The sequence below is a fragment of the Thalassophryne amazonica genome, chromosome 16 (genome assembly GCF_902500255.1).
Source record: "Thalassophryne amazonica chromosome 16, fThaAma1.1, whole genome shotgun sequence".
NCBI lineage: Eukaryota > Metazoa > Chordata > Actinopteri > Batrachoidiformes > Batrachoididae > Thalassophryne > Thalassophryne amazonica.
This window is the reverse complement of record NC_047118.1, coordinates 43,965,765-43,990,058: the sequence shown is the minus strand read 5'-3', so window position 1 is coordinate 43,990,058 and position 24,294 is coordinate 43,965,765. Positions and strand designations below refer to the sequence as shown.

The 24,294-nt window shown below is 40.4% G+C and overlaps 1 protein-coding gene across 1 annotated transcript in view; it reads left to right on the top strand.

Annotated features, from left to right (window-relative positions):
- slc29a4 (solute carrier family 29 member 4) overlaps positions 1 to 24,294 on the top strand; it is an 86,255-nt gene that overhangs the window by 49,290 nt on the left and 12,671 nt on the right. Inside the window, exon 10 of the mRNA XM_034190548.1 lies at positions 2,646 to 2,886. Within this exon, the coding sequence (XP_034046439.1) occupies positions 2,646 to 2,886 (241 nt within the window). The remainder of the gene's footprint in view (positions 1 to 2,645; positions 2,887 to 24,294) is intronic.

Genomic DNA, 24,294 nt, shown 5'->3' with positions numbered 1-24,294 from the left:
TTCTTTACCATTTATTTCTGCACAGGAGCTCAATTTACAAGTTTTTGATGAGGTCGAACAGATTTCATAACATTGAAAATAATATTGATCCGGACTGTTTTTTTTTTTCTTGAAAACAGAAATCATCTTTGTAATTATTTTACTAAGGAACAATTTAAGCATTATTCTTTCATAAATGGGACATTCTCTATTATACATTTCAATAGCAGAAGTCTTTCTCTGAATTTCTCAAAAATTCAGGACTGTTTAAAAACTGCTAATAAATGTTTTTCAGTTATTGCAGTGACTGAGACATGGTTAAAAGATGAGTATGTTGACTCTGTCCGGTTTGAGGGTTATGATTTTTTTTTTTTGCCAGAAATAGGGCAAATAAACGTGTGGCACTCTATGTTAGGGCCCTGTCCCACTGGCGTTTAGGAGGATTTGCGTATGGATTGCGCACAAAATTGGCTCATATTCGCTTAACATCCGCAATATGCGTGAAACATGCTTGTATGAGTCGGCCAACACCTGCACACGTCCGCAATTATCTGCAGATGCACGTTTTTCCGTTGCCAGGATTTTTGAGCTGCACAAAATCTGGATGCGGATGACATCCGCTTTACATACTCCATACATACTCAATTCATACACAATACATACTCACTCTATGCGCTGTATATCTGCCATTAACCGCTGATATCCGCAAATGACGGGTATTTGCGGCTTGGCAGCGGACCGGGACAGTGTGTACAACAGATATATATCGTGCCTATCACGTCCACATCACAAACTAAAATATGTTGTAGCGAATGCATACAAATTGGCCACAAATAAAGTGTTTTTATTACATCTGCTTTGCAGCTGATTTGCAGACAATCTGTGAATGCATAACAAACTCGTCACGTAAACCCAAAGTACTGTATGTGGCAGAAAGCGACATACCTGCCAGTCAGTGTTGGTCCGGCTGTGTAGATCCACAAAGATGTAATAACTGCTGCAATCCAGGACTTTTATTTAACACCAACAAAAGGAAGAGTTGCTGTTTAGCCACAACTCATGCTGAAGTCTGTTTTGTGTGACACTCTCAAAAAAAAAAAAAAAAAAAAAAACACCGTCCCACACCCCGAGCGGCTTACCCCCTCCTGCTCCCCAAACTCATGAACAGTTAACCCTCGCATGACAAGAACATTAACTCTGTGATCAACTTGTAAAGTCCAGCAAATGCTCCAGAGGCTGTATTGTTGGTGTGAATAGTGATGCCGAAAGGCCCGAGTGCGCTTATTTTATGGCCGCAGTGCAGATGCCGTGCACGTGCAACACGTGCGCGATGCATTCATAATACACACGTAATACTGCCGTGATAATCTCAATGTGTCGGATCAGTTTCCTCACTACATGCGTTATATAACCGTGACTGTTCATCATATATTCACTATATATTATTAATATATCCGTAATTCGTAATGGGACATTTGTCATTTTTGGCCATTTTTGTTGCAGACGACAATGAACGCCCGTACTTTGTATACTCAATTCATGCGCAATTAATCCTCTCCCCAGTGGGACAGGGCACTTAGATCTAGCCATCACTGTGAAATTGTTCACAATATGTTCTTTTCTTTGGACATCATGGAATGTGTTACTGTAGAAATTACATGTGAAAAATCCAAAAACATAATTATAAGTTGCATCTATAGAGTTCCCGGATCTAACATAAATATTTTTGTGGAGAAATTGACAGAATTGTACAACTCAGTTAAAAATAATAAGCTTTTGTTATACAAATAGCTGAATTTTTAGACTCTGCGTTTTGTATGGGATTGTATCCAGTGATAACACATCCAACCAGGATTACTATAATATCATCGACACTTATATTAACAAATGTCATTGTTGGGAATTTAACGAGTGGGTTGCTTATTAGTGACATTAGTGATCGCTTGCCAGTCTTTGTTGCTTCTAATTCCTTAGTTGATAAAATTGAACATCCTGAAATCACAAATTTCAAAAAGAAAATAACAGAGGAATCTATGGCAAATCTTAGAACGGATTTAATGCACCAAAACTGGCGTGGTACTTATACCGAGGGTATTGATCAATCATACAAATCATTTATCGCCATTATTTGTAATTTATACAATAAACATTGTCCAGTGATGTTAAAACTTGGTAATGACCGAAATTCCACTAAACCCTGGATCACAAAGGGATTGCTGAATGCATGTAAGAAGAAAATTTTTGTGCAAGCAATTCTTAAATTTCAGAACATTTGAGGCTGAGAGTAAATACAAGACATATAAAAACAAGCTTACCAATATTATGCAATCTTGCAAAAGGCAGTACTACAGTGATTTATTGGAAAAAATAAAATAAACATTAAAGGTACCTGGAAGCTATTAAACCAAATCATCAAAAATAAAAGCGTTGTCAAAGACTATCCAACATATTTTTACACAAATACTGAAACAATTGTTAAGGAAAGGAAGCCGCAGTAGATCATTTTAATAATAGAACCTGCTGTTTGTCCTTCCTAACTGATATCACTTTATAATCATAAAACTAACTGGTCTTGCAGCCAAATAAAAATCAGACTGTACTGTTCACTACACCCTGCTTATGCGTCTGATCTCAGTGTAAAAACATGTCACCCTTGCTGTCCACAGATCCTGGCAGCGCTGCCGTATGACTGGTCCGGAGGCCGTCTACTCTTCTTCTCTTGTCTCAGGGTCATCTTCATCCCTCTATTTGTCATGTGTGTTTACCCGGCCAATGCACCCACCCTGTCCCACCCCGCCTGGCCGTGTCTCTTCTCCCTCCTCATGGGAGTCACCAACGGCTACTTTGGGTCGGTGCCAATGATACAGGCGGCTGGCAAAGTGCCGCCCGAACAGAGGGAGCTGGCAGGTGAGAAAAAAAACACCTTAATAATGAGAAAGAAAAAAAAAAAAACAACAGATATCTTTAATTCATTGAAAGCTTGACTAAGCTTGATAAGATAATTATAGTGGGCGATTTTAACATCCACACAGATGCTGAGAATGACAGCCTCAACACTGCATTTAATCTATTATTAGACTCAATTGGCTTTGCTCAAAATGTAAATGAGTCCACCCACCACTTTAATCATATCTTAGATCTTGTTCTGACTTATGGTATGGAAATTGAAGACTTAACAGTATTCCCTGAAAACTCCCTTCTGTCTGATCATTTCTTAATAACATTTACGTTTACTCTGATGGACTACCCAGCAGTGGGAAAATACTCACATACTAGTTTTACATCCTCATTGAGCACAACTCTGGATGCTGTAGCTCCTCTGAAAAAGAGAGCCTTAAATCAGAAGTGCCTGACTCCGTGGTATAACTCACAAACTCGCAGCTTAAAGCAGATAACCCGTAAGTTGGAGAGGAAATGGCGTCTCACTAATTTAGAAGATCTTCACTTAGCCTGGAAAAAGAGTTGTTGCTCTATAAAAAAGCCCTCCGTAAAGCTAGGACATCTTACTACTCATCACTAATTGAAAAAAAAGAACAACCCCAGGTTTCTTTTCAGCACTGTAGCCAGGCTGACAAAGAGTCAGAGCTCTATTGAGCCGAGTATTCTTTAACTTTAACTAGTAATGACTTCATGACTTTCTTTGTTAATAAAATTTTAACTATTAGAGAAAAAATTACTCATAACCATCCCTAAGACATATCATTATCTTTGGCTGCTTTCAGTATGCTGGTATTTGGTTAGACTCTTTCTCTCCGATTGTTCTGTCTGAGTTTTCATTAGTATCCTCCAAACCATCAACATGTCTATTAGACCCCATTCCTACCAGGCTGCTCAAGGAGCCCTACCATTAATTAATGCTTCGATCTTAAATATGATCAATCTGTCTTTATTAGTTGGCTATGTACCACAGGCTTTTAAGGTGGCAGCAATTAAACCATTACTTAAAAAGCCATCACTTGACCCAGCTATCTTAGCTAATTATAGGCCAATCTCCAACCTTCCTTTTCTCTCAAAAATTCTTGAAAGGGTAGTTGTAAAACAGCTAACTGATCATCTGCAGAGGAATGGTCTATTTGAAGAGTTTCAGTCAGGTTTAGAATTCATCATAGTACAGAAACAGCATTAGTGAAGGTTACAAATGATCTTCTTATGGCCTCAGACAGTGGACTCATCTCTGTGCTTGTCTGTTAGACCTCAGTGCGCTTTTGATACTGTTGACCATAAAATTGTATTACAGAGACTAGAGCATGCCATAGGTATTAAAGGCACTGCGCTGCGGTGGTTTGAATCATATTTATCTAATAGATTACAATTTGTTCATGTAAATGGGGAGTCTTCTTCACAGACTAAGGTTAATTATGGAGTTCCACAAGGTTCTGTGCTAGGACCAATTTTATTCACTTTATACATGCTTCCCTTAGGCAGTATTATTAGAAAACATTGCTTAAATTTTCATTGTTACGAATACCCAGCTTTATCTATCCATGAAGCCAGAGGACACACACCAATTAGTTAAACTGCAGGATGTCTTACAGACATAAAGACATGGATGACCTCTAATTTCCTGCTTTTAAATTCAGATAAAACTGAAGTTATTGTACTTGGCCCCACAAATCTTAGAAACATGGTGTCTAACCAGATCCTTACTCTGGATGGCATTACCCTGACCTCTAGCAATACTGTGAGAAATCTTGGAATCATTTTTGTTCAGGATATGTCCTTCAATGCGCATATTAAGCAAATATGTAGGACTGCTTTTTTACATTTGCGCAATATCTCTAAAATTAGAAAGGTCTTGTCTCAGAGTGATGCTGAAAAACTAATTCATGCATTTATTTCCTCTAGGCTGGACTATTGTAATTCATTATTATCAGGTTGTCCTAAAAGTTCCCTGAAAAGCCTTCAGTTAATTCAGAATGCTGCAGCTAGAGTACTGACGGGGACTAGAAGGAGAGAGCATACGAGGTCTGTGAGAAAAGTATCCAACCTTTTATTTTATGCAAAAAATATATGGATTTGATTCATATGTTTTTACGTCAGCCAAGCTTGAACCTTCGTGCGCATGCGTGAGTTTTTCCATGCCTGTCGGTTGCGTCATTCGCCTGTGGGCAGGCTTTGAGTGAGCACTGGTCCACCCCTCTCGTCGTTGTTTCATTGCGAGGAAATGGCGGAATGATTTGGGCTTTTTTTCCATCAGAATTTTTTCAGAAACTGTTAGAGACAGGCAGCTGGAAACCATTCGAAAAATTTATCTGGCTTTCGGTGAAAATTTTAAGGGCTTCACAGAGAATAGGAGTGTTACTACAGCTTTAAGGATGGCCCACAATGGCACATGGCTCGCCGCGCTCCGAGCCGCCATCGAGAGGCAGAAACCGCCACATTATTTCTAAACGGATCGCTGTGTGGAGCCGGGACTGTCGTGTGCAATTTCTCTGGTTATCACAAGAGCTGGACATCAGCCATTTTCCGGCAGATTTCACTTTTAACAAGAGATTTTGTCATGGAAAGCCGTGCGGAGGCTTCGCGCGTCACGACCGATTCGTTGATGAAGCGAGACAAAGGAACACCTCCGTTTCGGAGTGTTAAAGGACAACTTGGGACATGCCTATCTTGGCTTTCAGTGCTTACCAGTCGAGTGAGTATAAGAGAAATTGTGGAGAGCTGGGCATGTCCCAACTTGTGGCAGGTAAAGTTGAAACCTATTGTTATTTATTTATTGATGAAATATTGGTCTGATTATGACAAAAACACTAAGCTGACCATGAAAACATGATGGATATCAGATGAAAGAAGATGTCCAATTTTGGCTTGAGTTTGCCAGATGTCATGTGGGAAACTGGAGCCTCTATGTTTGGGGACTGAGTGTGGGTCCTCACAACAGTTTGTTTTGGTGTGGGCATTAAATATTATGCAAAATTTATTTCCTCAGTAATGGATTAACTTGGACCTAACATCATGAAGTTACCTATAGCTCCTAATGAGTTAACACCATTGGCATTAAAAATTAAATCATGACCATTTTCTTAAACACAAATACTACAGCACAAATGTCTTAGATGATCCTCAAGGAGGACTAACTGCACAACAAGACACATTATTATAGATATTTGTCATAAAATGCTTAAAACGACAGACACTGTCCTCCACAATAGCTAGCAGCTGTAGCCAGCGGCCTCCACGCAACTGAGGCTCTGACTCTGTGTGAAGTGACACCACATGAGCTGTCACTCAAACTGGACACACCCCTAATTATGCATAACGTTATGGCTCAGGAATTATTTGAAAAAAAAAAACCTTGCCAGGCTGTGTGTGAATCCAGGTAGATGCTAACTAGCTAAGGTTCCACTGAGGGCTGCATTAGTGTGGTTGCTATCGCTATCCAGATGATGAACTACTGCTATGTGATGCACAAGCTATAGCGTTAATTTTGTCACCTGTTTTTTAGTTTAGTCTTAGTGTTTTGTCAAATGTCCTTTTTAGTTTTTGTGATATTTAGTCATTCACATACCATTTTTATTTAGTCATGTTTTAGTCGACTAAAAGTCAACTAATTTTAGCCAGGTTTTAGTCAAAAGAGAACCAAATGTATTTTAGTCTCGTTTCAGTCAAGACATTTTTTTAATAAAAACACATCTGATTATTTCTGATTACCATTTCAGTCAATATAGTATGTCACACATCCAAAATAACAAATGTTATCATTACCTGACAAAATACACTTGTTGAATTATTGAAGGCTTGTGGTGTTTATCCCCCAAATTTTAAATCTACAAGGCTTCCCGTCAGTTACGACAGAGCCACAACTTGACCCAATTTAATTTAAATATGATGCGCACTTCATATTTCATTATTTTATAATATTTCATGTCATTTGTATATATTAGTCATAAATAATGTTAAAAACTCATTGATATTGGATGGATATAGTGTTTGCTGCTGTGTTCAAAAATCTACACTCAGTTTCTTTAATCTGAGCCTCAGAGAGCTGATCAGACACTTTAACAGTCAGAGTGCACATGTAAGCTTTTTTTTTCAATAAATGTCATTCACATCGGATGGATTTACTCTGCAGCACGTTTATCATTTATTTAATTTATTTATTTGAATAGTCTTGTGAAGTGTAATGCATCTCATATGATATACTTCTACACTATATTTTTCCATGCAGTCGCCCACAAAGCTTGATCATTTGCCATAAAGAAGTAAATTGGTGTAAGAAATTCATGTGAGTAATCAAATGTACGAGGTCTATTAGAAAAGTATCCGACCTTATTATTTTTTTCAAAAACCATATGGATTTGAATCACGTGTGATTACATCAGACATGCTTGAACCCTCGTGGGCATGCAAGAGTTTTTTCACGCCTGTCGGTTACGTCATTCGCCTGTGGGCAGTCTTTGAGTGAGGAGTGGCCCACCCTCTCGTCGATTTTTTCATTGTTTAGGAATGGCTCAGAGACTGCTGCTTTGTTTGATAAAAAGTTTTTCAAAACTGTAAGGCACAACTGAGTGGACACCATTCGATAAATTCAGCTGGTTTTCGGTAAAAATTTTAACGGCTGATGAGAGATTTTGGTCTGGTAGTGTCGCCATAAGGACGGCCCACGGCGCCTGACGGCGATCTGCGCTTTGAGGCGGCAGCGTCTCGCCGTTTCAAGTTGAAAACTTCCACATTTCAGGCTCTGTTGACCCAGTAAGTCGTCAGAGAACAGAGAACTTTCAGAAGAAGTCGGAATGAGGAGTTTATTCGGACATTCCATTGTTAACGGACATTTTGTAATGAAAGAACGTGTGGGCAGAGTTGCATGTCGGGCCGGACCCGACCGCGGGGGGTCGCGACAGGAAAAACACCTCCGTTGGAAACCTTAACGGGCAAGTTGGAACATGCCCAAGCTGTTAAACAATTTCTCAGTTACTCACTTGTTGAAAGCCATCAAAAGCCGCCTGAATTTTACAAATGGTTTTCAACACGGAGTGTTTTTCCTGTCGCAGCGCACACAGATTCGCCGAGTCATCACGGAAACAACTCGGCGAATTTGCGCGCACGTCTTTCATTAAAAAATGTCCTTAAACAGTGGAATGTCCACATAAAGTCCTCATGCCGGCCTCTTCTGAATCTTCTCTGTTCTCTCACGACGTCCTGGGTGAATTAAGCCTTAAATTAGGATGTTTTCAGGTCGAAACAGGTCGACGACGGCGCCTGGAAGCGCTGCAGGACGTCCCGCTCTGTGGGAAGTCCTTACAGCGACAGAAACACCCCATAATCTCTCATCAGCCGTTAAACTTTTCACCAAAAACCAGCTTAATTTCTCGAATAGTGTCCACTCGGATATTCCTCACAGGTCCAGAAAAATTTTGATAAAGCAACGCGCGCCGTCTGGAGCAGCGTGTGAAACAAAGGAATTCAGAGGGCGGGGCCACATCTCACTCAAGGCCTGCCCACAGGGAAATGACGTCACCGACACGTGAAAAAACTAACGCATGCGCACGAGGGTTCAAGCATGATTGGTGGAATTGCACGTCATTCAAAGCCATATAGTTAAAAAAATAAATAAAAGGGTCAGTTTATTGTCTAATAGACCTCGTATATGCTAGGATTGGACAGGTTCACTGGTTACTACAGCCGACCGCGAAGTCGCACACTCGCTTCGATGACTCGCCAAAAATGACACATCATGAAATTATCTAGTGTGAAGATCATTTTATTCAATTGCCTGCTCTGGGTTATGCATATCATGTTTCAATCAATCAATCAATTTTTTTATATAGCGCCAAATCACAACAAACAGTTGCCCCAAGGCGCTTTATATTGTAAGGCAAGGCCATACAATAATTATGTAAAACCCCAACGGTCAAAACAACCCCCTGTGAGCAAGCACTTGGCTACAGTGGGAAGGAAAAACTCCCTTTTAACAGGAAGAAACCTCCAGCAGAACCAGGCTCAGGGAGGGGCAGTCTTCTGCTGGGACTGGTTGGGGCTGAGGAAGAGAACCAGGAAAAGACATGCTGTGGAGGGGAGCAGAGATCGATCACTAATGATTAAATGCAGAGTGGTGCATACAGAGCAAAAGGAGAAAGAAACAGTGCATCATGGGAACCCCCCAGCAGTCTACGTCTATAGCAGCATAACTAAGGGATGGTTTAGGGTCACCTGATCCAGCCCTAACTATAAGCTTTAGCAAAAAGGAAAGTTTTAAGCCTAATCTTAAAAGTAGAGAGGGTGTCTGTCTCCTGATCTGAATTGGGAGCTGGTTCCACAGAGGAGGAGCCTGAAAGCTGAAGGCTCTGCCTCCCATTCTACTCTTACAAACCCTAGGAACTACAAGTAAGCCTGCAGTCTGAGAGCGAAGCGCTCTATTGGGGTGATATGGTACTACGAGGTCCCTAAGATAAGATGGGACCTGATTATTCAAAACCTTATAAGTAAGAAGAAGAATTTTAAATTCTATTCTAGAATTAACAGGAAGCCAAAGAAGAGAGGCCAATATGGGTGAGATATGCTCTCTCCTTCTAGTCCCCGTCAGTACTCTTTTTCAGCATCACTCTGAGACAAGACCTTTCTGATTTTAGAGATATTGCGTAAATGCAAAAAAGCAGTCCTACATATTTGTTTAATATGCGCTTTGAATGACATATCCTGATCAAAAATGACTCCAAGATTTCTCACAGTATTACTAGAGGTCAGGGTAATGCCATCCAGAGTAAGGATCTGGTTAGACACCATGTTCTAAGATTTGTGGGGCCAAGTACAATAACTTCAGTTTTATCTGAGTTTAAAAGCAGGAAATTAGAGGTCATCCATGTCTTTATGTCTGTAAGACAATCCTGCAGTTTAGCTAATTGGTGTGTGTCCTCTGGCTTCATGGATAGATAAAGCTGGGTATCATCTGCGTAACAATGAAAATTTAAGCAATACCGTCTAATAATACTGCCTAAGGGAAGCATGTATAAAGTGAATAAAATTGGTCCTAGCACAGAACCTTGTGGAACTCCATAATTAACCTTAGTCTGTGAAGAAGATTCCCCATTTACATGAACAAATTGTAATCTATTAGACAAATATGATTCAAACCACCACAGCGCAGTGCCTTTAATACCTATGGCATGCTCTAATCTCTGTAATAAAATTTTATGGTCAACAGTATCAAAAGCAGCACTGAGGTCTAACAGAACAAGCACAGAGATGAGTCCACTGTCCGAGGCCATAAGAAGATCATTTGTAACCTTCACTAATGCTGTTTCTGTACTATGATGAATTCTAAAACCTGACTGAAACTCTTCAAATAGACCATTCCTCTGCAGATGATCAGTTAGCTGTTTTACAACTACCCTTTCAAGAAGTTTTGAGAGAAAAGGAAGGTTGGAGATTGGCCTATAATTAGCTAAGATAGCTGGGTCAAGTGATGGCTTTTTAAGTAATGGTTTAATTACTGCCACCTTAAAAGCCTGTGGTACATAGCCAACTAACAAAGACAGATTGATCATTTAAGATCGAAGCATTAAATAATGGTAGGGCTTCCTTGAGCAGCCTGGTAGGAATGGGGTCTAATAAACATGTTGATGGTTTGGATGAAGTAACTAATGAAAATAACTCAGACAGAACAATCGGAGAGAAAGAGTCTAACCAAATACTGGCATCACTGAAAGCAGCCAAAGATAACGATACGTCTTTGGGATGGTTATGAGTAATTTTTTCTCTAATAGTTAAAATTTTGTTAGCAAAGAAAGTCATGAAGTCATTACTAGTTAAAGTTAATGGAATACTCAGCTCAATAGAGCTCTGACTCTTTGTCAGCCTGGCTACAGTGCTGAAAAGAAACCTGGGGTTGTTCTTATTTTCTTCAATTAGTGATGAGTAGAAAGATGTCCTAGCTTTACGGAGGCCTTTTTTATAGAGCAACAGACTCTTTTTCCAGGCTAAGTGAAGATCTTCTAAATTAGTGAGACGCCATTTCCTCTCCAACTTACGGGTTATCTGCTTTAAGCTACGAGTTTGTGAGTTATACCACGGAGTCAGACACTTCTGATTTAAAGCTCTCTTTTTCAGAGGAGCTACAGCATCCAAAGTTGTCTTCAATGAGGATGTAAAACTATTGACGAGATACTCTATCTCCCTTACAGAGTTTAGGTAGCTACTCTGCACTGTGTTGGTATATGGCATTAGAGAACATAAGAAGGAATCATATCCTTAAACCTAGTTACAGCGCTTTCTGAAAGACTTCTAGTGTAATGAAACTTATTCCCCACTGCTGGGTAGTCCATCAGAGTAAATGTAAATGTTATTAAGAAATGATCAGACAGAAGGGAGTTTTCAGGGAATACTGTTAAGTCTTCTATTTCCATACCATAAGTCAGAACAAGATCTAAGATATGATTAAAGTGGTGGGTGGACTCATTTACTTTTTGAGCAAAGCCAATAGAGTCTAATAATAGATTAAATGCAGTGTTGAGGCTGTCATTCTCAGCATCTGTGTGGATGTTAAAATCGCCCACTATAATTATTTATCTGAGCTAAGCACTAAGTCAGACAAAAGGTCTGAAAATTCACAGAGAAACTCACAGTAACGACCAGGTGGACGATAGATAATAACAAATAAAACTGGTTTTTGGGACTTCCAATTTGGATGGACAAGACTAAGAGACAAGCTTTCAAATGAATTAAAGCTCTGTCTGGGTTTTTGATTAATTAATAAGCTGGAATGGAAGATTGCTGCTAATCCCCGCCCCGGCCCGTGCTACGAGCATTCTGACAGTTAGTGTGATCGGGGGTGTTGACTCATTTAAACTAACATATTCATTCTGCTGTAACCAGGTTTCTGTTAGGCAGAATAAATCAATATGTTGATCAATATTATATCATTTACCAACAGGGACTTAGAAGAGAGCGACCTAATGTTTAATAGACCACATTAACTGTTTTAGTCTGTGGTGCAGTTGAAGGTGCTATTATTTTTTCTTTTTGAATTTTTATGCTTAAATAGATTTTTGCTGGTTATTGGTGGTCTGGGAGCAGACACCGTCTCTACGGGGATGGGGTAATGAGGGGATGGCAGGGGGAGAGAAGCTGCAGAGAGGTGTATAAGACCACAACTCTGCTTCCTGGTCCCAACCCTGGATAGTCACAGTTTGGAGGATTTAAGAAAATTGGCCAGATTTCTAGAAATGAGAGCTGCTCCATCCAAAGTGGGATGGATGCCGTCTCTCCTAACAAGACCAGGTTTTCCCAGAAGCTTTGCCAATTATCTATGAAGCCCACCTCATTTTTTTTTTATCATGTTGCACTCATTTTGAGCAGAAATTGGCAAAACGTACAAGTGGGTATCAGACGAGATTAAAAAAGATGACTTGGGAGTGGGCGAGTTGGTAGAATGGTGAGTTGACCTGGAACCTTTTGGAACACTGACGTAATGTTGTCATCATCTCATTTTTTATATTTCATCTCATCTGACAAAATAACACTAACACAAGCCAGACAGATTGTATGCAGACAGACAGGCAGCACATCCATCAATCCTCTTGAGACAAATCAGGGAACACTTGCATTCTCCCTCAACTTCCTTCAGGAATTCATATTGTAATATGTTAGACTTCAGACTTCAGACAACTTTATTGATCCATAAAATGGCAATTACGTTTATACTCCAATTACGTCAGACAAGATACAACAATTAATCCACAATTATTACTTGTTTACTGTAATAATGGCACACATCAAAATTTAAAGATAGCACATATACATTTGACATTGTTTACGTGCTCTAAACTTGAAGCAGTCCAGGCAAAGTGGGTGAAGGCCGCAGCAAGAGGGATCCACACCGCCAGCTTGGGGGTTGAAGGCAAACTTAATTGACCTTTGTCACCATTTTTTGCTGTTTTTTGCTCCATAACTCCAAAAACATTCAGTCATAGGTAGTCAAAACTATACCTTCATGGTCAGACGAATGATGTGGTTTGGTTTTCAGTGTAATTTGAGCATTTTTAAATGTTGACCACATGCAATTCTCCATTTACCTGACTTGGCTACAGGTACCACCTTCGGATAGCTATCATACAATGTACTGATGCACCCACTTTTGGGGGTCTGGCCCAAGGCCTATATGAGCATTGGGGGCGGTAAAGGTGGAGGAGTATTTCAGGGTGAGATCAGCATATGAAAAGGCACACATGGAATTTGAGACTTTCAAGCAAAAGTTAAAAACTTCCTGTAAATAGTGGAGTTCAAGTCAAGCAAATGAAAGCATTAAAGAAGAAAAAAGAACAAAAACTGAAAAAGAGCAGCAAGGCAGCCAGGCAAGGAGCACAAAAATGATTGATGAAGAAAGACAAAAAAAAAAAAAAAAAATGAATGTGAGCAAAGAGCAGAAAAGGCAATAAAAGACTTTTATGAGAGAGAAAGAAAAGAAGAAAAGAAAAGTACAAGAGTTTGCTAAATACATTTTGCTCTTGTGTTTGTAGCCAGAAGACTTGGAACTAATAATTCTCATTAAACTGTGTGTCTTCAGAGGCAGCAGGCCCTGAGAGGACCTTCAAAAGAAGACACGGCCCCTCAGGCTGTCTAATTTTTATGTGTTTTGCACGAACACACAAAAGGCAAGAGTGTGAGGAATGGTTCCCCTGTGTGCACGTTAGCGTGCGTGTCTGCGGGTTGATTTAGGAGGATGCTTTGTTCTGGCAGCACTGTACATTTACAGGGTAATCAAGAAGAGTGAGGCCTTCTGGCAGGCAGGTCCTTCTAATCAACTAATGGATCTGTGTATGTGTGTCTATGTGAGTGTGTGTGTGTTCACACACACACTTATTTGCCTCATACAGTGAGGCAAATAAGTATTTGATCCACTGTCGATTTTGCAAGTTTTCCCAACAACAAAGAATGTGGAGGTCTGTAATTTTTATTGTCAGTAAACTTGTGAGAGACAGAATCGAAAAAAAAATCATCAGAAAATCACATTGTATGGTTTTTTAAATAATTAATTTGCATTTTATTGCATGAAATAAGTATTTGATCACCTAACCAGCAAGAATTCTGGCTCTCAGAGACCTGTTAATTTTTCTTTAAGAAGCCCTCTTATTCTGCACTCTTTATCTGTATTAATTGCACCTGTTTGAACTTGTTACCTGTATAAAAACACCTGTTCACACACTCAGTCAATCACACTCCAACCTGTCCACCATAGCCAAGACCAAAGAGGTGTCTAAGGACACCAGGGATGACAAAATTGTAGACCTGCACAAGGCTGGGATGGACGACAGGACAATAGACAAGTAGCTTGGTGAGAAGGTAACTGTTGGTGTAATTATTAGAAAATGGAAGGAACACAAGATGACTGTCAAGCGTCCTTGGTCTGGGACTCCATGCAAGATCTCACCTTGTGGGGTAAGGATGATTCTGAGAAAGCCCTCCCTACACGGGAGGACTTGGTCAATGACCTGAAGAGAGCTGGGACCACAGTCACAAAGACTACCATTAGTAACACATGATGTTGTCATGGTTTAAAATCCTGCAGGGCAGCAAGGTCCCCCTGCTCAAGCCAGCACATGTCCAGGCCGTTTGAAGTTCACCAGTGACCATCTGGATGATCCAGAGAAGGCAAGGGAGAAGGTCATGTGGTCAGATGAAACCAAAATAGAGCTTTTTTGTATCAGCTCCACTCACCATGTTTGGAGGAGAACAATGCCAAGAACACCGTCCCAACTGTGAAGCATGGGAGTGAAAACATCATACTCTGGGGGTGCTCTTCTGCAAAGGGGACAGGACGACTGCACCGTATTGAAGGGAGGATGGATGGGTTCATGTATCATGAGATTTTGGCAAACAACCTTCTTCCCTCAGTAAGAGCATTGAAGATGGGTCATGGCTGGGTCTTCCAGCATGACAATGACCCCAAACACACAGCCAGGGCAACTAAGGAGGAGCTCCGTAAGAAGCATTTCAAGGTCCTGGAGTGGCCGAGCTAGTCTCCAGACCTAAACCCAAGAGAAAATCTTTGGAGGGACCTGAAACTCAAAACCTGAAATATATGGTGAAAGTCTGTATGGAGGAGTGGACCAAAATCCCTGCTGCAGTGTGCAAACTTGGTCAATAACTAAAGGAAACGTCTGACCTCTGCAATTGCAAACAAAGGTTTCTGTACCAAAGGTAAGGTCTGTTTGTATGAAATACTTATTTAATACAATAAAATGCAAATTAATTATTTAAAAATCATATAATGTGATTTTCTGATTATTTTTTTTTTAATTCTGTCTCTCACATTTGAAGTGTACCTACAAGTATGATAAAAATGACAGACCTCCCTGTTCTGTGTAGGTGGGAAAACTTGCAAAATTGACAGTGGATCACGTATTTATTTGCCTCACTGTATGCATATGTTATCAAAAAGTGTGAAATTGTACGTGACATAAGAAGAATGTGTCTCCAAGTTTGTTTTGTGGCTTACTGTATGAGGGTGCACGGCAGCGGGATTATTTGCAGTCCAGTCTGTAGTCTGTCTCACGTCATTACACCAACCTGCAGCGACACATCGATCCTCTCAGAGTTGTTGCCAAAGCTGATGTCATACAGTTAGAAAGCCAATATTTATGAAAAATGAGAAAGTTCAACTGCAGAAGCTACTGCAAGTGCTGCATTTTTTCTGAGAGGTGATCACAGGAAGGCAGGGGCAGATCTAGCTTCAGGTGTGGGGAGTGATTTGGGGAGTCCGGGGCATGTCCCCTCTGAAGATTTTTCAAAATCTCTAACCTTGTTCCTGCATTCTAAGAATCTGGGAAGCTAAATACTGCATCTTTAGTCATTGCTTTTAAAGGACGTGTCATACCAAAATTATAACAACTTAAATTTAGGCTGTTAGTGACCATCCGATGATACACCGGGATTACTTTGTGTACTTCTGTGACTGGTCTCAAAGTATACAGCATTCGCAGCAAACAGCTACAGAGACTGATAAAAACAAAGTACTCATGAGTGTTTTTCAGACTGTTTCCAACAGAGTTTACGTAGCTTTGAGGAAAACGTCCCAGCACGTGCTTGAATAGAATGTAGTTGGTAACATTAAGAACGGAGCCGTGGATTAATTGCAAGGTTTACATACCTGTGATGTTATATGATGACTCATTTTTAAGTGAGAACTGTTCATTTTTGATGCTGTCATGGTAAACGTGCACGTCCATCGTGAATGCAGCTTGTTAAAAATGAGATTCAGCTTTGTGCATGCTTATAAGCGTTGTCATTGATATAACTGTGAAAAATCTAAGAAAAATCTGTATTATCAGAAAGCCTGAAAAACAGTGGAGAGTTCCGTGGGCACGTTCATATTGGTAGCTATAACAGGGTTAAAACAGCATGCTGGTCTGGTACAGAGAACAGACTCCACACACATCGAGATCCAAAATCCAACAGACTCCCTGGAAGTAAAATAAAATTAACAAAACCTACCAGCTGCACTGAGGAGAACAAAATACAAAAGGATAAAACTGAACACGGTACTCACCCACTTGTGCAATGATTGATGAACAAACTTTTCTAACAAATGTTATGCTTGTCACTTTGTGCTTCTGCAAGATTAAATATGTAAAGTCGACACCATCAAAGAAGTAATCACGGACTGATCATGAGTGGTTGTCAGCCGGAGAATCATGTCCAGGTCCACATAATCTAAGAAGTCATCACGCACAGATCCTACACAATTGGCAGCCAGAGAATAATGTTCAGGTTCACACCATCAAAGAAGTTATCATGCATGGATGGCACGCTTTTGCCAGCTGCAGAATAATGTCCAGGTCCACACCATCAAAGAAGTCATCACGCACGGATGGCGCATGATCACCAGCCGGAGACCAATACCCAGGTCCATGTCATCCTCCTGTGGGCAGATGTCCTCCATGGTTCTGCTGTGATTAAACCCACCTCTGTGCATGGGGGCTGACTAACGCTGCCAGCAGGAGATGTTTTCCCATTGTGGTCCTGATTTAGAAGAAGAAGAAAAAGGATAAACTGGTGCAGACAGGTGTGTCCAACCCACTCCCTATGAGCCACAGCTGCTGTAGTCTTTTGGCTTCTTCCAAAAACAGCTCTCTATCTGATCATCTCTGCTATTTTTGCATGCTCCCACAGCAGCTCCACCATCAGCTCCTCACATGGTTCTGCCACAATTCTGGCGTGTTAGATAGAAAGTCCATTATCTCCTGAAAATAACGTATTAATGGAACCAGAAACAAGGATCACAGCTCAAAGGCAGAATTTACATAATTTAACAGATCCTTCTTTAACTCAAGGTCGACCTCTCCACCATATTTCACTGAAATCGGTTTATTTACTTTTGAGATGTCCTGCTGCCAAATGGAAAGATAACCATTCAAATATATCCTCCATCATGGAGATAATAGGAAAACTCTCACGTTATGTGTTTTTTAGGGTAATGGTGTTACGGCAGCGGCATCTACTGAAGGCATCAATGAGGACTTTGTTGGTGGAACATATGTGCGATTCGATGCCCCAAAAACCAAGATAGGAGGAGCTGGCCTGGCATCCGAGGTGTGTGCTCTTCTCTCTCTCTCTCTCACTCTCTCAGTTAACCTGTAACTCTGAAAGTTGAATTTGAAATGTAAAAGCATCTCCTGGTAATGAGAGGTTGTTGACTGTATTCTCAGTAAATTTACCTGGATTGAACAAAGGGGTTTGTGTTTATTAAATCTGCTCCCATTTCTGCTTTCTGTCACCAGACATGATCTTGCATCGGTACGTGGTATCCCGTGTGATCTGGGCCCACATGCTGTCTATAGCGGTGACCTACAGCATCACTCTGTGCCTGTTCCCCGGGTTGGAGTCTGAAATACGAAATGTCACTTTAGGAGAGTGGCTGCCCATCCTCATCATGGCCACCTTCAACATGTCAGACTTTGTTGGCAAGGTGAGGTAGCAAATAACAAACTGTGAGACTGCATAGCAAAGTACTCAGTGTTAATTTAACTCACAGTGTTAACATTAAGACGACTAGGTAATAGTACCCAGTGCATAAAGATGATAATGGCTACACCAATGTGACATTTACCCCCAATGATCTTGACTGACCTCTTTCTGACCTTGCTACCTAAGTGTGCCCCAAGTTTGATTCAGACTGGGTTGAAAATCGAATTCCTTGACCTTGTTAAATACCTTTGCTAAAATTATTATTATTTTTTTAAACACTAATTTCTGGGCTAACCGTCATTGACATTGGTAGAAATCAACAAAAAGAGCCTGAGACACAGACATGACCTCGATGCAAATGATTGACCTGTGCCAAGTCTGACTTAGCCATATTTGTGGCAAGTTTGGTGCAAATCAGAGTTTGAACACCCCCCCCCCCCACACACACACACACACCACCTGTGCCAAAAACAAACCAAAAAAAAAAAAAAAATTTTTGACTTTTGACCCCAAGAACCTTGACCCCTGTGATTAATCTTTGGTAATTTGATGTTGCCTGGGTAATTCCAGAACCTACAGGGTCCACCCCCCCATAAAACAGAACTCCTCAAACTTGTAATAAATTCTACAAACTAAACTTTAGTCTGTGTACAATCATTTCTCAATCATTTCTTTTGCATAAAGTCATGTTCTTTCAAAATTATGCTCCAAATGGTCTGATTTGTTGGCAAAATAGGCCTCCAGGCAAAATGTCTTCTCCTTGGTTGACCAAGACGATTGGAACAACACTCTTCCCCAACATGCTGTTTTTTACTCTGGGTCACCACAGCAGATTGGATTGGTGCAAGTTTTACGCCGGATGCCCTACCTGACACAACTCCACATTACATGGAGAAAGGTGGCAGGGGTGGGTTTTGAACCAGGAACCTTCCACACTGAAACCAAGCACACTAACTACATGGCCACCACTCTAATGACCTTGACATTTCCAAAACAAACTTTAAGACCAATTCTGGAGTAAACCCACGTGCACATTTCTCATATATAAAACTTATACGCAGGTGCAAAAAATTATAGGCTGTTCATCTACAATGATCTCCAATGCTTAATCTTGCTTGATCAGCTCCAGGATGATCAAAGACAGTCTGGATTTACCGGTAAGTGCTGTGACAGTTAGAAGATGCCTGTGTGAAGCTAATTATTTGCAAGAATCCCCCGCAAAGTCCCTCTGTTAAATAAAAGACGTGCAGAAGAGGTTACAATTTGCCAAAGAACACATCAACTGGCCTAAAGAGAAATGGAGGAATATTTTGTGGACTGATGAGAGTAAAATGTTTCTTTTTGGTTCAAGGGCCGCAGACAGTTTGTGAGACGACCCCCAAACTCTGAATTCAAGCCACAGTTCACAGTGAAGACAGTGAAGCATGGTGGTTGCAAGCATCATGATATGGGCATGTTTCTCCTACTATGGTGTTGGGCCTATATATCGCATACCAGGTATCATGGATCAGTTTGGATATGTCAAAATACTTGAAGAGGTCATGTTGCCTTATGCTGAAGAGGACATGCCCTTGAAATGGGTGTTTCAACAAGACAATGACCCCAAGCACACTAGTAAGCGAGCAAAATCTTGGTTCCAAACCAACAAAATTAATGCCTCGCAGATGTGAAGAAATCATGAAAAACTGTGGTTACACAACTAAATACTAGTTTAGTGATTCACAGGATTGCTAAAAAAGCAGTTTGAACATAATAGTTTTGAGTTTGTAGCGTCAACAGCAGATGCTACTATTATTGTGAACACCCCCTTTTCTACTTTTTTTTGTTTACTAATAGCCAAATTTCATAGCCTTAAGAGTGTGCATATCATGAATGCTAGTCTTGTTGGATTTGTGAGAATCTACTGAATCTACTGGTACTTTGTTTCCCATGTAACAATAAGAAATATACTCAAAACCTGGATTAATCTTTTTAGTCACATAGCACTACTATTATTCTGAACACTACTGTATATGAAAGTCAGTGGTAGAGTGTACCTTAACATGGTTTGGACATAAGTGTGTAATTGTTTGACATTGTTTCTATCAGGGTCACTGACCTGACCCCGTTGCTGGAGTCATCTGCTCTGCAGGGTTTCTATGTACCACAGCTGATGAGTCAAGACTTGGTTTTTTCCTTGCTCTTGCTTGGCTGAGCACACATGACTTTGTTATTAGCGGTGGGTGGAGCAGGAAGCGCTGGAAACATGCAGGTCAGGTGAGCGTTTGGCAGAGCGGGTACAGGCTGAAAACCTGCAGGTCAGGGGTCCCAGAGGACCAGGATTAGAAACCATTTGTTTATAGCAATACTACAGGCAAAGACCTCAGGGTGGGTTTGAACCCACAACCTTTCAGTTATGAGGTAACTGCGCTGTCAGAGAACCATCAAAAGCAACCAAATTCCATTATCTTCATTTCAATCTCAACTGGTGAACAGGCTTAAAATGACACCTCCAAAGAAATTACTCTTGGTGAGTTGTGGGAGTTGAATCACACCCACATGATCAACTCAGTGAAACGAGAGCAGTATTCTGCAATATCTGATGCTGAAAGTGTTCAAATAAAAACTCTAGAATTTTAATAGTCCACTTGTTGCTGAGTGTGGTTTAAAGCTGTTCAAATTAAGAAATAAGGTCATCTTTCATGACTGTATAAATTTAGAAACAGCTGTCTTCAAAGATCTATTTATTGGCTGTATAATGGTTTGAGTGCGTTTCTACAGAGTGGTGCTATTTTGACCTCCTGTCACAACATCCTACCTAGACAGAATCACTTAGTATTTGTTTGAATAGCATTTTAGCATGCAAAAATGAATGGTGGCCATGAATGCTGGTAACATTTCAGTTTAGATTTTCTTTTGATCGACAGAAGACCAAAAGATTAGGGAGAAAAAAGGCAAAAAAACGACATTATCCAATTTTTGTCAAACCTAAAACGTCCGCAGAATAATTAATGCTAAATATTTACACATTTGGCATAATATTTACAAACATCAAGCTAAATATTAAGCTAAATGTTGAGACAAATATGCACCTTAATAAAAGAGCTCATTGTTCCTCCCAGAAAGACAGATTAATAAAGTGTCTAATGACAGACATTTAGCATGTAAGGGCGTGTTTATTCAAATTTACAATTCATGGATGTTTTGTTTTAGAATTATATTGTCGCCTGTGGTCTTTCGATGTCAATTTTAGTTGTAGGTGCACTTCTAAAATATTTGAAAAATTTACTTTAAAAAAATGGCTGTTTGGGGCAGCATGGTGGCTTAGTGGTTAGCACTGTTGCCTCACAGCGAGAAGGTCATGGGTTCAATTCCCGTGGCCTTTCTGTGTGGAGTTTGCATGTTCTCCGTGTGTTTGCGTGGGTTTCCTCCGGGTGCTTCAGTTTCCTCCCACATCCAAAGACATGCGGATTAGGTGGATTGGAATCTTTAAATTGTCCATAGGTGTGTGTGTGTGGGTGTGTCTGTGTTTGTTTGTCTGTTTGTGGCCCTGCGACAGACTGGTGTCCTGTCCTGGGTGTACCCCGCCTTGCGCTCTATGACTGCTGGGATAGGCTCCAGCCCCCCGCGACCCATAACTGGACTAAGCGGTAGAAGATGAATGAATGAATGAAAATGGCTGTTTTGTTAAAAGAAATTGGGGAGGGGCGCTAGGAGGGGGTCTTGCCCAGGGAGTAATTCAGTATAGAAGCGCCACTGAGCAAGATGCAGGATTTCAGTGAATTCCTGGACTTGGCCATCAGAAGTCTAGCTTTGAAAATGACAGTGTTGAACTTGTAGAGAAATTCACTTATCTCAGCAATGACATTCATGTCTCTGTGTCCTCGGCCTTTGAGATCAATGGACTCTTCGGAAGAGCTTATGTAGTTATGAGGTTTCTGGACAAAGGTGTTTGGCAATGATTACTACCTTTGCAGGAAAACAAAGGTCCAAACCTTTAGGGTCTTGGTGCTTCCTGTTTATTGTATGGTTGTGAGACCTGGACGCTAAAGAGTGAAGTCTCTTTGGAGGATCCATGTATACTACAGGAACATCTTGCACCTGTGTGTTTGCTTTAGTAGTTGGTAAGGTTAGACCTTACTTGTGTTAAGTGCCTTGAGGCAGTTTTGTTGTGATTTGGTGCTATATAAAATGAAATAAATTGAAAATTTAAATGGCATCATTCAGCTATGACATTTTTACCTTTGTGGTTCATTATCCAGGACCCCAGTGGGTGGAGAATGCCAAGGGGACAGCCATGTTTCACCTGGCTCAGTGTTACTTTCGAAAAATGGAGATGGATCAGTTGCCTGAGTGGGTAGTTGCCATCTGGGATCGTGGGTGGTTCTGTGGTGTGGTGGACATGGCAGCACGTGGCACCAATAACTTCACTAGATCCCTATAGGATAGAGTAGTAAATATTCATATTTAGTGAATATCAGTTATAATTTTGCTCAGCAAAATTTGTAAAGTACATTTTAAGCCATTTTGTTAATCCAAGAAAAACCAAGAACCCACTGGAGGTACATTAATAAGGGCACCTTCACACATAGTACAAATGTGATCGAAGTGTGCATGAAGTGCGCTTTAGCAGCAGCCAAGCTGCCATTGGGCTGGGACCAGATTCCAGCAGAGACCGGTTTCCTATCGGCTATCTGTGCAGCTGCCAGGCAATAAACCAGACCGGTTTAGCCTCCAGGACCAGCAGCGGCTAAACATTGGGACAGGCCCTTCTCTCGGGTGGTGTGGTAACTGCTCGAAGGGCTAAGGTAAAACCTTTTTTTCTTATCACTTCATCATGCCAAAAAAAGCCATAAGCGGAGACTTGGACAAAATCAAACAGTCCTTGAACCATGTCAGATGAACTCAGTGGAGTGGTAAAACAGCAATCTGAATTGCTTGGTTTACTAAAGAAGGTTTAAGACCTCAGAAAGCAAATGCAAGAGAAGGACAATAAAATCAGAATACTGGAAAATCGTGTGGATGAACTCAAGCAATACACTAGAATGGAAGATGTAATTGTAACAGGACTAAATATAAAACATTGGTCATACGCGAGGGCTGTTGCCATTGGTAATTGTGCCGGTGTCAACGAGGATTTGCAGGAAGAAATTAATTCCCTGGAGCATCAAGTCATTAATTTTTTTTTCTTCAAAGGACATCCACATTAACAATAGTAACATCGCAGACTGCCACTCATTACCAAGAAAAGATAATAAGTCTAAACCTGCCATTATTATTCGGTTTGCGGACAGGAAGTTCAAGAATGAGTTGCTTCGACAAACAAAAATGCTACGAGGGACGGATGTGTATGTAAATGAACATTTGACAAAGAAAAATGCAGAGATAGCCAGACAAGCAAGACCCTTGCGAAAGCAGAAAAAAATACAAGCAACCTGGACCAGAAATTGTAAAGTGTGGATTAAATTAAATCGAACGCCAGAGGAGGCAAAAGTTATGTTGATAAGAGAACGTTCGGACTTGGATCATTTTAAACGATTGTTGAAACTGTTAAACAATTTGGTTGTTTCTTGCTTGGAGTGGTCTTTTCATCTTTTGTTATGGGACAAATTTTGAGTAATTATATATCATGTTTAGGTTCATATCATGAAGTTAGAACTTATTTAAATGCATCTCTTGGTCTGTGGTTTATATTTCTTTTATAATGATAACTGATTCTTTACCATTTATTTCTGCACAGGAGCTCAATTTACAAGTTTTTGATGAGGTCGAACAGATTTCATAACATTGAAAATAATATTGATCCGGACTGTTTTTTTTTTTTCTTGAAAACAGAAATCATCTTTGTAATTATTTTACTAAGGAACAATTTAAGCATTATTCTTTCATAAATGGGACATTCTCTATTATACATTTCAATAGCAGAAGTCTTTCTCTGAATTTCTCAAAAATTCAGGACTGTTTAAAAACTGCTAATAAATGTTTTTCAGTTATTGCAGTGACTGAGACATGGTTAAAAGATGAGTATGTTGACTCTGTCCGGTTTGAGGGTTATGATTTTTTTTTTTTTGCCAGAAATAGGGCAAATAAACGTGTGGCACTCTATGTTAGTGGCCCTGTCCCACTGGCGTTTAGGAGGATTTGCGTATGGATTGCGCACAAAATTGGCTCATATTCGCTTAAACATCCGCAATATGCGTGAAACATGCTTGTATGAGTCGGCCAACACCTGCACACGTCCGCAATTATCTGCAGATGCACGTTTTTTCCGTTGCCAGGATTTTTGAGCTGCACAAAAATCTGGATGCGGATGACATCCGCTTTACATACTCCATACATACTCAATTCATACACAATACATACTCACTCTATGCGCTGTATATCTGCCATTAACCGCTGATATCCGCAAATGACGGGTATTTGCGGCTTGCAGCG